This window comes from Camelus bactrianus, chromosome 21 (assembly GCF_048773025.1).
Source record: "Camelus bactrianus isolate YW-2024 breed Bactrian camel chromosome 21, ASM4877302v1, whole genome shotgun sequence".
NCBI classification, from domain to species: Eukaryota; Metazoa; Chordata; class Mammalia; order Artiodactyla; family Camelidae; genus Camelus; species Camelus bactrianus.
Window position 1 is genome coordinate 25414132 of NC_133559.1, and position 15310 is coordinate 25429441.

General features: G+C 40.8%; 1 protein-coding gene across 1 annotated transcript in view; it reads left to right on the forward strand.

The window, feature by feature from the left end:
* Positions 1 to 15196, forward strand: part of AXDND1 (axonemal dynein light chain domain containing 1) — a 77776-nt gene extending 62580 nt beyond the window's left edge. The window contains exons 23-25 of the mRNA XM_045516617.2: positions 3110 to 3192; positions 4074 to 4327; positions 8543 to 15196. Coding sequence (XP_045372573.1) covers positions 3110 to 3192; positions 4074 to 4327; positions 8543 to 8613 — 408 coding nt within the window. The 3' untranslated portion in view covers positions 8614 to 15196. The remainder of the gene's footprint in view (positions 1 to 3109; positions 3193 to 4073; positions 4328 to 8542) is intronic.
* The last annotated feature ends 114 nt before the right edge of the window (positions 15197 to 15310 follow it).

Below are 15310 nucleotides of genomic sequence, written 5' to 3' on the forward strand. Positions count from 1 at the left end.
GCTCCAATTCTGGTAGGAATAACTGGGATCTACCACATGGAGAGGGAGGCAGGAGCTGGCAAAATTGGAGTGAGTGGTGCATGGGGGGGTTGTAGTCACATTCTCCCAAAGTAATGCCTTTTCAACACGTTTTAAAAATAATGTCTTAGTATGTCATTTGTTAGCACTGTGAGGCAAAGATGTAAGAGTAAGCAATGCAAACACAGTGTCGTGAGACATATAAAAAAGGCAGATAAAGGGTAGCACCAATTATCTGCTACTCCTACTAGTCTCACCCAAGAACCCTGTTGTGCTGTCCAGGCAAGGCATCAGGGTTAGGCCCAGAGCAGTCAGGAAGCAGACAAGAAAACCAGAGCCTATAGCCTGGGGCAAAATGAGGGGCGTGGTGCTCATCTGGAGGTTGAAATGTGAGTGATTTTGCAATAGGAGTGGTGGAGGTAAGTCACCACCAGCTTGGACAGGCTAATTGCTTGTTCTGCTGAACCAGGGCCTCATTCATATTGTTACCTGATGCCCTAGTGTCCACCATGAGTGGGGGGTGGACTATCCATTATTCAAAACTCCCCTCAATTAGCTGGAAATCAGGACTTTGTGGGAATACCTGAGGACTGTACTCAAAGCAGGCACCATGTACAAAACATGGCCTGCTCTGCCTGAAGCAGGCACAACTCCCCAGTTTGGCACTGTGCCTGAGTCACTGGTGACTCAGGTGACCCCATAAGCTTCATTCACTCGCTTCTACCTTTCCTGAGGGACTGCCACTCTGCCTTCAGGTGCAGCCCAATTGAATCGGGTCTGAGAACTTGTCGCAGGGCTTCCGTTGTGGTCCTCTCGGAATCAGAATCATTCCAACGCTGACCTTGCCGGAGAATCAGCCTGAATTCTGTAACCTTTCAGTTGACTGGCAGAGATACGGGATGATTACATTCAGCAGGCTCTCCCTGAGGCTGCACAAAGTGCTCGGAGCTTCAGCGGCCCCCAGCACTGCCGCCTGCCTGCATCAGTAGTGTTGCCTACGGCTCAGCTACCCTAACAAGCAAGACGTTAGAAACACCCTCTTTCAGGCCTGTCTTCAAACCATAGGTCCTGGCTGTCTATAAATAGTCATTCAGTATGAGGAAGGTGGGAGATTTTGCCGGACCACCTATGAACCCCTTTGGAAGGGAGAATAGGAGCCGGACTTGGAGGATCAGCAGTACTTTTTCACAGAGCTGAAAGAGGCCCTTAGAAGCCTGTGTTTTCCTCCCACAATACCACGTACCCCAAGCATTGGGATCAAGAGCAGTGACTAACTTACCCATTTTATAACAGCGACAGGGAACGGCCCTGGAATTAGTGGTTCCAGAAGATATGTGTAAAGCTGACAGGGGCACTATGGCCAGCTAGGAGTTCAGTGCTGAGAGTTGGATTCCAAGGAGCTGGGTCTGGAGCCACACCTTCCCTGAGATAGTCCCAAGCCATAGATGTTAGTCCTATCTAAAGCCCTGTTGTAGAGTCTGACCTCAGGAAGACCAAGGCAAAAAGGTCAAAGGTACAATTGGAGTCAGATAGAGAGACTGGCTTGAAGGTACAGTAGTTTGGCACAAAGAAGGTCCAAGGCAGTTGCTTCCAAGAGCCATGTGGCCCGTTTGTCTCTGTTATCATTATGGGTGAGAAAAGCATGGAAGCCAGAGGAAGCGTAGGAATATGAGAAGAGGCCCAAAGCTCTGTCTGTGATCACTAGATCAGTGAAGCAGGGAAGGTTCCCTTCTGACATGCGTACAGAATGCCATGATTCTAGAAGCCAGCATCCAGCATTTTGAACCATGGAAATTTCCTATTGAAGAGTTTGAAATGGACTATAAAACATTAATCCATACTCGCCAGTGTCAAAACAGAGGGACGTTTTCCTCGCACATTGTAACTAAAAATATATCTGTTGAATGAATGAGGAGAGAGTCAGAAGGCTCCAATGTACACAGTTACCAGAGTACAGTCCTGGTTTACTTTGGTTTCCATCTGTAGTTAAAATTGTTTCATACACCTATAAACCATGTGTGGAATTCCAGTTCTGGAAGCCTCTGCTCTGAAATCCTTTCTTTCGGATTCAAAGAACAAACACTCAGTAGCATGTGCTGAAGCGGCACAGCCACGCTGCACACTGCTGGTCCAGGCTGAGCGACGACAGCTCTTACTTTCCCAACAAACCAGCCCCAGAGGGGAGGCAAACAGAGAGGGGAAAATATGGGACTGGGAAAATAAGAGCGTAAAAGAGCTGCAGCAAAAGTGAGCATGTTTGGTACAGTTTTTCTTCTCTGGTTGGCTTTTGGGAAAAGCCAGCCTAGAGCAATGGAATGTGTGATTGGGACTGAGGCCCAGATGAGGCTTGGCTTTAACCCTCCAGATGACTGTGGTTATGGCCGCCTGTCATCACCGATCTCCCTTTCCATCTGTGATGTGGGGTGTGCCGTTTCCTTGCCTCTGAGAAACATGAATAAATGAGATTTTTTTTAAAGTACACAGTTCTGGGAAAATATCATATTACTCATTTAAAATATGCTTATATATCTAGTTTTTGTCTTCTAAATTTTCTCTTTTACCATCCTCTTACTTTATTCCCTGGAATATATTTTGAGTCAGATTAAATAAAAGAGGTTATTTTCTTCATATTTGCCCTGCCTTGATATTTATAAGTTTCCCTAAGGAATTGAAAGATATAATTGGATTTTGCAATGTTGTAGGCTTATTTAAGTGAATTATTAGTAAGATAAATATAGTTAATTTCCTTGATCTTTAACTTGATTTATTAGAGAAACATGTTTACCCTTCTCTCTATTTTTTAAACTTTTTCTTCTTTTCCTGTTTCTTTTTGTTGATGTTATTTTCCTTGCTTCTTTACAACTCTAATTAATGTCTATATGAGTAGGAATAATTTGCAAGCTGGTGTGCTGTTTGGCCACAGGCAATCCCTGTTCTTCTTTGGTATTAAGAGTGTGCTTAATTATTTACTATATAAATATGAAGAGTAGAAAAACATATTCTGGAAGGGTTGGTCCAGAACATCCTGATGAACTAGGGTATTTCCCATTGGGATTCTCATTTCTTTCATAGTACATACTTCTTTTGTCAGAGAGAAGCAGCTGATCAAGGTACATTGGGCCCAAAGTATCTTGAAGCAATGGCTATAATTGAACGCATGCAGGAGAAGTTAATGTAAGTATAAGACACCACAATGTTAAGAAGACAAAGATTGCTGGCCAGGAGGTTTGGCTGAGACATGCACACTTCTTGGCTTACCTTTGGTTCCCCTGCTTCCCATTTCCTTACTAGTGGGATGGGTATTTTCAGATCTTCTGCTAGAGGCAATGACTATACTGCTCCAATAGGGACATCTGTCCTCATCTACAGTGGTGATGGAGGAAGTCAAATGTGTGTGTGTGTGTGTGTGTGTGTGTGTGTGTGTGTGTGTGTGTGTGTTGGGGGAGGAGGTGTTGGGAGTGATCTAATTCAGTATGTTTCTAAGAGATGAACTAGAGAACTACTGTGCACAGGAAAGAAGGTTACTTAACTCAGCCAGCAGGAAGGGAAGTATAGCTAAGATGTCTAAGAACACCAAGAGAAGAGCACAGCCACAGAGCCATATAACATGTGCTCTAGTAATTAAGAAGTGCACTTCAAACTGGTTTTCTTGATTGTAAGATCTGGTTTTAAAGGTGCTGGAAAAGAAGGGACCTGTTGGATTTAATTTGTTGGATTACATCAATAAAGAGAAGCCAAGATTAAGTACTGAAGAGGGATTCCTTGGCTATTGATGGAGAATACTAGATACCTAAAAGTCAGATTTCACTAAGAAATGATAAATGTGTTATATTCTCATATCGCACCATGACTGCAACTCTGACATTACCATCCAGAGTAGCCCCCAGGCCTCCAATGTTTGACTAATTAATGCTGTTGCCTTCCTTATTTGAACCCTTCAAATATAGTCTTCTAATGCCACTGCTGTTTTTTTAGATAGTAAGTTTCTATATATGAAAGATACTTTTCTGGACCTTTCTACTTTGTTTTGTTTCTCTGGACTTTGTCCACATCAGGGAGGTTGAAAGCAGAGCCAGACGAGCAGAGGAGAAGTTTGATGATGTAAGTGAGAAACTACATTATACCCTTATGAGAAATAGGGAACTGGAGAAAGAGCTAGAGGAAATATTGATGAAGTATAAAGAGAAGGACTCTGAAGGAGGAGAGGAAGAAGATAAAGGAGAAAGAGGAGAAGAAGAACAAAAAGAAGAAGAAGAAGAAGAAGAAGGAATGAGGCCAGTAGAAAGAGCCTCAAAGTCTTCAAAGAACGGTGAGGATTGCTTTGTCATTTTGCTTTATTTAGGCTGTTTTTTGAGTGAAAACTTGATTGGATCATAAATATTTTAGGAGAGTATCAATATCTTTGGTGGGGACTTAAACTAGTTCATATTTCTCCTAGGAGTGTGCACACATATATTATACAATTATCTTTTTTTTTCAATTGAAATACAGTCAGTCACAATGTGTCAACCTCTGGTGCATAGCACAATGTCCCATATACAATTATCTTGTTCAGGCAACTCACAAAAAGGTAAACCAAATGATTTACAATGGTAGACTAATAAACTAACATGAGAAACAGTTTTACCTATAAAACTGGCAAAGGTTTTTAAAAACAAAGAATACAATGCTGGCCAGAAGGAGCAAAGTAGTTAGTTTTATAAAAAAAAATGCTTATGGGTAGACAGACAGATATAACTCTTTCAGAAAATAATTTGAGAGTGTTTATGAGAATGCCTTAAAATATGCATATTATTTTGACTTAATTTCACTCTTGAGAATTTAGTCTGAGGAAATAATCCTAAATATGGGAACAAAGTTGTTGTGTGTCATTGTATATAATAGGTAAAAAATAGAAACAACCTACTTCTCCAATCATGGAAGAAAGATTAAATAGATTATGCTATATTAACATAGCTGAATGTTATGTAACCATTAAAATGGTATTTACAAGGAGTTTGTAATGACATGAGAAATTCTTATGTTAAAATATCAAATGCAAAAAAATAGGAATATGACACAATTTTTTAAAGCTAGAAAAAAGACCAGAACAAAATATATCCAAACATTGACACATATTATCTCTAGTTGATGGAGGTTTATGGGGAATTTTATCTTTATTTTTTGGTACTTAGTGGATTTTCTGTGATGAAAACAATCTCCTATGTTCTATAGGAAAAGGAATTTAATTCTTCATTTTCTTACCTCAAATTAATCTGTAATCTGTCCTCTAACAGTTCTTAATATCCCCAGTATTGGAGGCTATTTTTGATGTTTACTTTCATCTTCAACCTGAGGTCTATTCCCAGGACAACTCTTGGTGCAAGGGCTAGTTCTGAGAAGGTATCTACTCTCTGTTTTCCTTTGTCACACCTATCTACACCCATGCCCCCAGCAAAAGCAGTAAATGAGCCAGTCCCTCACAGTCTATGGCCTCGGGTATGGTGTATCACAGTGGTGGAAGAGTGTGAGCCCATTTTCTCTCCTTCCTTTAACGCTGAACTGGTAAAATGTTAATCTTTTCAGGTGTGAAGATCCTTTAGCTTTAGGTTTGAATATATGTGAGATAGTTTTCATGAGTTAAAAAAAATGTTATTGGAGTGTCCTTGGTTCAGTCCCCAGTACCTCCTCTAAAAATAAATAAATAAGCAAACCTAATTACCTCCCCACCAAAAATTAATTAATTAATTAATTTTAAAAAAGTTATCTTTTCATATTGTGGTGTAATTTTATCCTATTGATTTGGAAACTAGACTTTTCCAGATTACAGAAAAATAAATATGCAAATCATACAAAAGGCCTATGTGTTAAATTGGAGAAGTTACCGCAATATCAAATGAGTGACTTTAGTTTTATCAATTTCCATAAAACTCTTGGGAATTAGTTTAAATCCAGGAAAAAAGTTTTAATAATGTTAGGTAAAGGATAACTACACAGTTAGGCCCCAATCTTCAAACAATAACCTACATAAACTTATAGCTACTCTTTCCCCTCCTTTCTACACCCCCATCAGAGTCATTGCCAGAGGCTCAAAGTAGAGGATGAGAAGCCTTGCAAAGCTTAAGGAAACTGGCTGCTAAGCAAGGCAATCTCTACGCCATACAGGTAACCTGGACATTTCTCCAGAAAATCCACAAGTTAGATATTCCTCAGGGTTATCAGGCAGCTCCTTTAAAAAATCCAGACACCTCTGGAGCAACCTGACACTTATGGCATATACAGGGACATATTCGTATGAGTTAGTGTGGGGACATCACTTTTCTCCTGATAGTTGTGCAGTGAAAGGATGGAAAATCATATGTGGTAAAAGAAGGAGTCTTGTGAATGCTGAATAAAAATAAGATTTGGATAGAGTAAGGAGACATTTATTTTTGTGTTATGTCACTATTTTTAACAATTAGTGAATCATTGTGTTCTGAGCTGTGAATGAAGAAAGTAATCAAGAGGGGAATTTATATAGCCATAGCAATCAGACAAGAGAAAAAAAATAAAAGTGATCTGAATTGGAAGGGAGGAAGTAAAATTGTCACTATATGTGGATGACATGATATTATGTATAGAAAACCCTAAAGATTCCACACAGGAACTACTAGAGCTGATAAATGAATTCAGCAAAGTAGCAGGATACAAGATTAACATACAGAAATCTGTTGTATTTCTTTACACTAACAATGAAATATCAGAAAAGAAAAGTAAAGAAACAATCCCTTTTAAAATTGCATCCAAAAACAAAAAACAAAAAAAGGAATAAGCCCTACCAAGGAGGTGAAAGACTTATATTCAGCGAACAATAAAATACTGATAAAGGAAATTAAAGATGATTTGAAGAAATGGGAAGATACCCTGTTCTCTTGGATTGGAAGAATTAATATTATTAAAATGGCCATACTACCCAAAGCAATCTACAGGTTTAATGAGATCCCTATAAAATTACCCAGGACATTTTTCACAGAACTAGAACATAATATCCTAAAATTTATATGGAATCACAAAAAAGACCCAGAACTGCCAAAGTAATACTGAAGAAAATGAAGCTTTAGGAATAACCCTCCCAGACTTCAGGCAATACTACAGAGCTACAGTAACCAAAACAGCATGGTACTGGAACAAAAACAGATATACGGCTCAATGGAACAGAATAGAGAGCCCAGAAATAAGCCCACAGACTTAGTCAATTAATCTTTGACAAAGGAGTGAAGAATATACAATGGAGGCAAGACAGGCTCTTCAGCAAGTGATGTTGGGAAAACTGAACAGCCACATCTAAATCAATAGTTAGAACACTCCCTCACTCCATACACTAAAATAAACTCAAAATGGCTTGAAGACATAAACACAAGACAAAACACTGTAAGCCTCCTAGAAGAAAACATAGGCAACACATTCTCTGACATAAACCTTAGCAATGTTCTCATAGTCTACCAAGGCAATAGAAATAAAAACAAAAATAAACAAAGGGGATCTAATTAAAGTTGAAAGCTTTTGCACAGCAAAGGAAACGATAAAATGAAAAGACAGCCTATGGAATGGGAGAAAATATTTGCAAACAATGCTACTGTCAAGGGCTTAATTATCAGAATATACAAACAGCTCATGCAACACAATAACAAAAAAACAAACAACCCATTCCCCAAATGGGCAGAATACCTAAATTGATACTTCTCCAACGAAAGCATACAAATAGCCAATAGGCACATGAAAAAATGCTCACTATCACTAATTATCAGAGAAATGCAAGTCAAAACCACAACGTCATCTCACACTGATCAGAATGGCTATCATCAAAGAGAACACAAGTAGTAAACGCTGTAGAGGGTGTGGAGAAGAGGGAACCCTTTTACACTGCTGATGGGAATGTAGGGACTTTACGACTTAGTCTCTCATCTCAGTGAGGCCTATGATTAGCCGTGGGGACTAGACAAAGTGTGAACAAGGTGACCAAATGTGGGATGAAGGTGGCAGCAGCCAGTCAGACGGATTCCAGCTGAGAAGCTTGGCATCACGGAGCAGCCCGGGAGAGCAGGCTTGAGGGGGAATGCCTCCTGCACCCATCCCTAGGGCGGGGCTTGTGGAGGGTCTGTGCGCAGGAGACTGGAGAGAGGGACCAGGAGACAGAACAAGGGTACAGGAATGGATATGGGAGGGTTCTAGATACTAGCTCTACTTGAGTTTTTTTCCCACCAAGCTTGGGGTTTGTATAAGAAGGAAAGGAGGGAACATTCTTCCTCTTTTCCTTCTCTCTTTCACCACATAATACCTTTGTCCAGAACCTAGAACTCAGGCAGTTAGCTGACTACACTTAAACTTTGAGGAAATGCATTCTCAATCCCAGTAACCAATGTAGAGTCAAATTTTGGGCACCTAGTTTGTAGCTTGGGGCTTACTCAGGCAGAACAGAATTTTTTAAATGCTTTGTAAAGTTAAAAGTTCTTACTAAATGTAAGATATTATTACTGCAATACTCTAATTGTTTTTGTCTTTTCAGAGGTACAGCGCAAGGAGAGCTCTAAATCCAAAACCCGGATTAAAGCCATTTACAGGAGCAAACCCAAGTAGCAACCATAGGATAGTGGGGTTTACCACGGCTCCCCTCACTGCACTAACCCTAGATACCTCTGCACGTTTGAGCTCACAGTGTGGGTCGATTGGAGGGACTCCCTTTGCAACAACTAGAAGAGTCATGACATACAACTCAGGAATATTTTTCCTTTAAGAGTCACAGGGATGATTGCAGGGAATCAGTGCATTAGCTTATTTCCAAGATTAAAAATAGCTTGTGCAAAGGTTTTCTAGTCTCTTAATTGATTTCCCAACAGACGTCTATGAAAAGTGTCAGTTTCTGTTGAGTAAACAATGCTTTTTGAAGACTTGAACTCTGCAAAGAAGAGTGGCAAATAAAGAGCATCAGGTTTTCAATTTACAGAAGAGGATCCTGATAATGCTCTTAGGTTTCTACAGCATTTTCACATTTTGTATTTCAGACATTCTTAAGATTTATCTGGTCTTTACAGTAACCCAGCAAAGCAGGTGGAGGAGATACTGTTATCCCCATTTCTCAGAAGATGAAATTGAGGCCCAAAATGGCATAAGACTCCCCAAGGTTACAGAGTTGACGGGCGTCAGATTCCCCAGGTTGCTGGACCTGTGTTTCTGGATTGTTTGACAATGGTGATGGGGACAGCAGGCCATTGCTCAGGTGAGGGACCCGGGTTGCTGAAGATTCACCCAGAAATCTCCATTTTTTGCTTTGATTGCCTCATTTGTCTGCTCTGTTTGTGACCCTAGATCCATCTAGGCTCTTGAGATGGACTAGGCTGCAAAAACATGTTGCAAATGACAAATGCCGAGCAACATTCTGGGCAGTCACTCAGCAAGGGGTCCCTCCTAGCTCACTCCTCCTGGCTCACTTGCATTTGCTTTATCTCTTTGGCTCCAAACACCTATGAGATTACTGCACGTGCTTTGGTCCACACATTTGGTGCTCCTTTGGATTCATCTCCTGGAATTTTGGGCCTTTGCCTTCTCCTCAAACCTCAGAAACCCTCTGACTCCAGAGCCCTCAGCCCTATTTAAGCCCAGCCCCTGGTCAGGCCTGCCTCTGCCCACACATTGTCAAAGTGTGTGGGACGGGTTTAAAAAAATTCTTGGGGTCAACCGAAGCCTACTGGATGACTCTAATTCTAGGGGAAGAAAACAGGAAATTCGCCTGACAGTTGACTGTTCATGGCCCAACTGAAAGCCACAGTTCACACTATTGGCTCTTGTGTCCAGTTGCCACTTGGTGGGGAGAGCCAGCCTACCCTTTAGCTTTTCCAAAGAGATTCTTGGAAAAGTCTAGCACATCTGGGGGCTTTTTAGTAGGATTTCAGAACATGTTTTTTTCTTGTTAATTTCCTACTTTGCCAGAATGAATGGTCATTTCCATACAAATCAGCAGCCCCCATCCCTGAACACAGAGCCCTTCCCCTCAGAATGTGTCAGCTCCATCAGGTGGAAGGCTGTCTCTAAAGGTCAGAGTTATGTCTGACATCGTCACAATTAGTTATTAGTATTTGGTACCATCGACCTAGTTGAGGTTGGTTTGGTTGTGGGCTATAGAAGCCCATTCTTGCAAACCACAAAGGAAAGGATAATTTGTTGAAAGCATGTTGGGGAGCTCAGAGGACTGAAGGGAAGTCTTAAAAACCCGGACTAGAAACAGATAGGATCAGGTAGTTTTAAATTTCAGGAGTAAGAATTGCTTCACCATCTCACCCAGTTGGCTACCACCAAATGAACTCCAATCATTTCTGCCATCCTTATATCAATCTTAAAGTGCCAGGATGGAGGTGGGCTTCTTTGTAGTCACAAACCACCCTGTGAATGTACCAGGGTGTGGCGAGAAGACCTCAGGGATCTCTCTAGCTTCCTTAAGGGGAAGGAAGGACACTTTGCTCTACTGTTCCACCAAAATGGAACACAGTACAGGGAAAGGAAATCCCCAGAAGAAAATTAGGGTGGTGGTAGGAAGACATAATGAATATTAGGTAGTTTTTTAAAAAGTGTGCTATAGGGAAGGCATCTGCACTGCTGGTCCCTGAAAGTTATCATAGGCAGCTTCACTTTCTCAAATGGCTGGTCTGTGGGAAGTTTTAGACAGTCCTTGAGACACTGCCGCATGCTCTCAGGGTGACCCCGAGGTGGTCTCCCAAGCAGAGTGGAGGGAGGAGCTCTTGCTGCCCTTCTCTAGTGCTCGGGCCGCTGGGGGAGGCTGTGGTGCCTGTGCCCAGATGTCCAGGCAGAGCTGCGCGGAGCTCACCTCCAGAGAGCTGGCCTAGCCCCCCAGGAGGGGAACTGGATAGGCCTCATCATGCTCCTCTGTGTCCCAGCCCCCAGTCTCAGTGGTGATGTGTTCCATGTCCCTGGGGAACTGTGGTGGTAGTGTCTCAGGGACCTTAGGAAGTTTGGTGAACAAGCCCCAATCCATCAGGCCTTTCTCTTCACCACACACCAGACCTACTCCATGCATGTGGGCACAGTGTGATTCTCTCCCAAGAGATCTGGTCCCACATTATGGTCCTACCAACTTGACCGTGGTCAGGTCATTTGTCAGGTACATTCTGGTATACTGGGCTTTCCTCTTGTTCTTGGCCTTTCCTAGCTGGAGAGTCAATGACTCGGATATTGCCTTGTTAACCTACGTTTTGCAATTCACTTTCAAAGACCCCTGGAAATTCCCTTTTTTTTTTAAATTTAAATATAGTTGGTTTGCATATTATGTTAGTTTCAGGTGTACAGCAAAGTGATTCAGTAACATATTTTTTCAGATTACTTTCCATTATAGGTTATTACAAGATACTGAATATAGTTCCCTATGCTATAATTAAATTCATGTTGCTGATCTAGTTTACAGTAGTAAATAGTAATTTGTGTCTGTTAATCCCATTCTAATTTATCCTCCCCACCCCTTCGGTAACCATAAGTTTGTTTCCTATGTTTGTGAATCTCTTTCTGTTTTTGTATTTAGATTCATTTGTATCATTTTTTAAGATTCCATATATAAGTGATATATAACATTTGTCTTTGTCTGACGTACTTCACTAAGTATGATACTCTCTAGGTCCATCCATGTTGCTGCAAATGGCATTATTTCATTCTTTTTATGGCTGAGTAATATTCCATCTCTCACACACACACACACACACACACACACACACACACACACACACACACATCTTATGCCAATCATCTGCTGATGAGCACTTGAGTTGTTTATGTCTTGGCTATTGAAAATGGTGCTGCTATGAACATTGGCAGTACATGTATCTTTTTGAATTAGAGTTTTCATCTTTTCTGGAGATATGCCCAGGAATGGGATTGCTGGATCATAGGGTAAGTCTGTTTTTAGTTTTTTGAGGAATCTCCATACTGTTTTCCATAGTGGCTGCACCAAACTACATTCCCACCAACAGTGTAGGAGGGTTCCCTTTTCTCCACACCCTCTCTAGCATTTATTATTTGTAGACGTTTTGATGATGGCCATTCTGACTGGTATGAAGTGATACCTCACTGTGGTTTTGATATGTGTTTTACTAATAATTAACAATGTTGAGCATCTTTTCATGTGCCTGTTGGCCATCTGTGTGTCTGCTTTTGAAGAAATATCAATTTAGTTCTTCTGCCCAGTCTTTGATTGAGTTGTTTATTTTTTTGTTATGAGTTGTGTGAGTTGTTTGTGTATTTTGGGTATTAACCCTTTGTTGGTCACATCATTTGCAAATATTTTCTCACATTCTGACTTTTGTCTTTTCGTTTTGTTGATGGTTTGCTTTGCTGTGCAAAAGCTTTTAAGTTTGATGAGTCCCATTTGTTTATTTTTGCTTTTATTTCTTTTTCATTGGGAGACTGATCTCAGAAGATATGCTATGATTTATATCCAAGAATGTTTTGCCTGTGTTCTCTTCTAGGAATTTTATGGTGGCATGTCTTACATTTAGGTCCTTAAACCATTCTGAGTTTATTTTTGTGTGTGGTGTGAGGGGGTGTTCTGACTTCACTGATTTACATGCAGCTGTCCAGCTTTTCCAACACCACTTGTTGAAGAGACTGTCTTAACTCCATTGTATATTCTTGCCTCCTTTGTTGTAGATTAGTTGACCTTAGGTGTGTGGATTTATTTCTGGCCTCTCTGTTCTGTTCCACTGATGCATGTGTCTGTCTTTGTGCCGGTACCACATTGTTTTGATTACTGTAGGTTTGTAGTATAGTCTGAAGTCTGGAAGGGTTATACCACCAGCTTTATTGTTTTTTCCCAGGGTGGCTTTGGCAATATGAAAAGCTGTTTTCATAATGATAGGCAAAGCTGCATGCCCATTATTTTCTGGCCAGACTTGCTGTATACTCTAACTTAAGAAATAAATAATGCAGAAAAAGAGAAAAACTGGTTCCACATAAATTTTAGGATTATTTGTTCTAGTTCTGTGAAAAAAGGACAACCTCTCTCTGGTGATTTTGGGTCTGAGAGCCTGCAGTATGCCAACCCTTAAGTCATATGCCTGTACAATAAATGCAGGTCTAGACAGACCAGAGTCACTCAATCCCCGCATGCCCTGGAGTACCATTGTTATAAAATTTGCCATAGACTTGTCCCACTCACAACCATGTGGTTTGATCTTGGTGGACTCAGATACAAATTAGAACATGTGATCTCCTTTTATCAGCTTACAGCCTGCAATACACTGAATGTTTGTGTCCCCCTAAATCCATACGTTGAAATTCTAACCTTCACTGTGAGGTATTAGGAGGTAGGTATTGCCTTTGACTATTTCCTGTACCCTTTAACCCAGAACATCGTTTCAAAGCAACTTATCTCCATTATCCCCTTCCCATCAAGCCCTCCTACCCTAACAGCTGGTTAATACCTGAAGATACCACACGTCACTCAAGCAGACCTGGAAGGCGCCCTCTGCAAGGTAATGAACAATTTAAGTGCTGACTAGAGCTAGACATCAGAGGAGACCAGCCAGTGGCTGATACCATAGGCACTCCCCAGATATATGGGCAAATCTGCCCCTGACAAAAAGAACCATGCTATAAGGAATTATTAAGGATCATAAAGGCCATTATTGCATTCACTTCTAATTGTTCTGTTCCTGCCTCTGAACCAACATAACCCTACCTCCTCCTCCATTGCTCATGCCAACATTTGCCAGCCTGAAACCAGGAACCACCTATATGAGATGAAAAGTGACCAACAACCCTTGATGCCATCTTAACTCCAATAACCAGTACACTGGGATGAGTGTGGGCCAGCACACTGGTGATGAGAAATACTTCCCACTTCAGTGATACTCTAATTGCCGTTTGCCCCTTAAGTGGGCTGGACCGCCTATGACTATGCCCTAGCTGCTCCACAAAAGCAAACTGCAAACCCTGATAGATTAGACGTTTAGGAAAACACCCAGGAGTTCCCCCAAACTCCCAACCTATCCCTGCCTCATCAGTGCTTGCTTTCCTCTCTGGCACTGAACTCCTGACTCTGACAAATTTTGTTACCTGCCTTTGGCTTACTTGGATTTGATGGCCTTTTGGATTCCACACTTTGTGTTTTGACACTTCTGCATGGATTAGAGCTCTGCCTGCTCCTTTGGCTTCAGAATCTTCTACTGCCTCCAGCAGAGACTACCCAATCCAGGCTTTCAGCACTGCTGCTCCCCCCACAAACAAGTACGGTCTTTGGGAGTGAGGACTGGGGAGACTTTTAATAAGATGTGGAAATATTTTTCAGAATTAGATAAAACAGCCTTTTGAAACAATATTGAAAGTTACCACCTCAATATTTAGCAACCTTTTCTATCAGATTGTTACATCCATAAATGAATTTGGCATGGTTGTATGAATATGTAGGTTTTGAAATCATCTAGTCCTGCATAATCATGGGAAGATGCGCTGCTTGGCTGAAGTCCTAAGCCAGCAAGACTGGATTAGAAGGTGTAGTTTTCCCAGCTGTGAATGGAATGAGGAGGCGGCCTAGAGACGTACGACAGAGGTGCCCCTAAGGTTGGCATCATTATATCCTGCTTTATTATAATATACTGTTAGGGAGGGTTTTTTAACTTGAGGTAACATTGGCTTATAACATTATATAAGTTTCATGTGTACAACATTATATATTGACTTCTGTATACACTACAGTGTGCTCACCACCAGAAGTTCAGTTTCCATCCATCCCCACACAGTTCATCCCCTTTACCCAGTATAAACCAGTAACATCAAATAACGTGAAGAATCAAGAGGCAGTTTTAAGGACACAGCAATCACCAACTGGTGACGTACCCGGGGGAGAGTTATCACCATCTTCCTCTACAAGCAGCACGGAAGCTGCCATTACACATAGCATTTTACTGACATCATGAGTTTAGTCATATTTTTGCAATTTTAGTAATGTTTTATATTGTTACTGATTTTTTAAGTTTATAGAGTTATTGTGCTTTCTTATTTATTTGGCTATTTTTTTCTGTAGGTAAATATTTCTAATTGTATTGGGCAAGTTAATGGAAAGTAAGACAAATTATACTATAGGAATACATTTATATTAAGGAATTTCTGTATTTGAAAAGAATACTTCAGGACATGTATAGATCACATACTGTTTAAAAAATAAGTAACTGGTAAATTCCATATGAAAATACATTAGCCCCATATTTATAGTGATGCTTCCTCAGATTTTAAGCAACATGTATCAGATAAATGTTTTTGTCCTTTTATTTCTCTA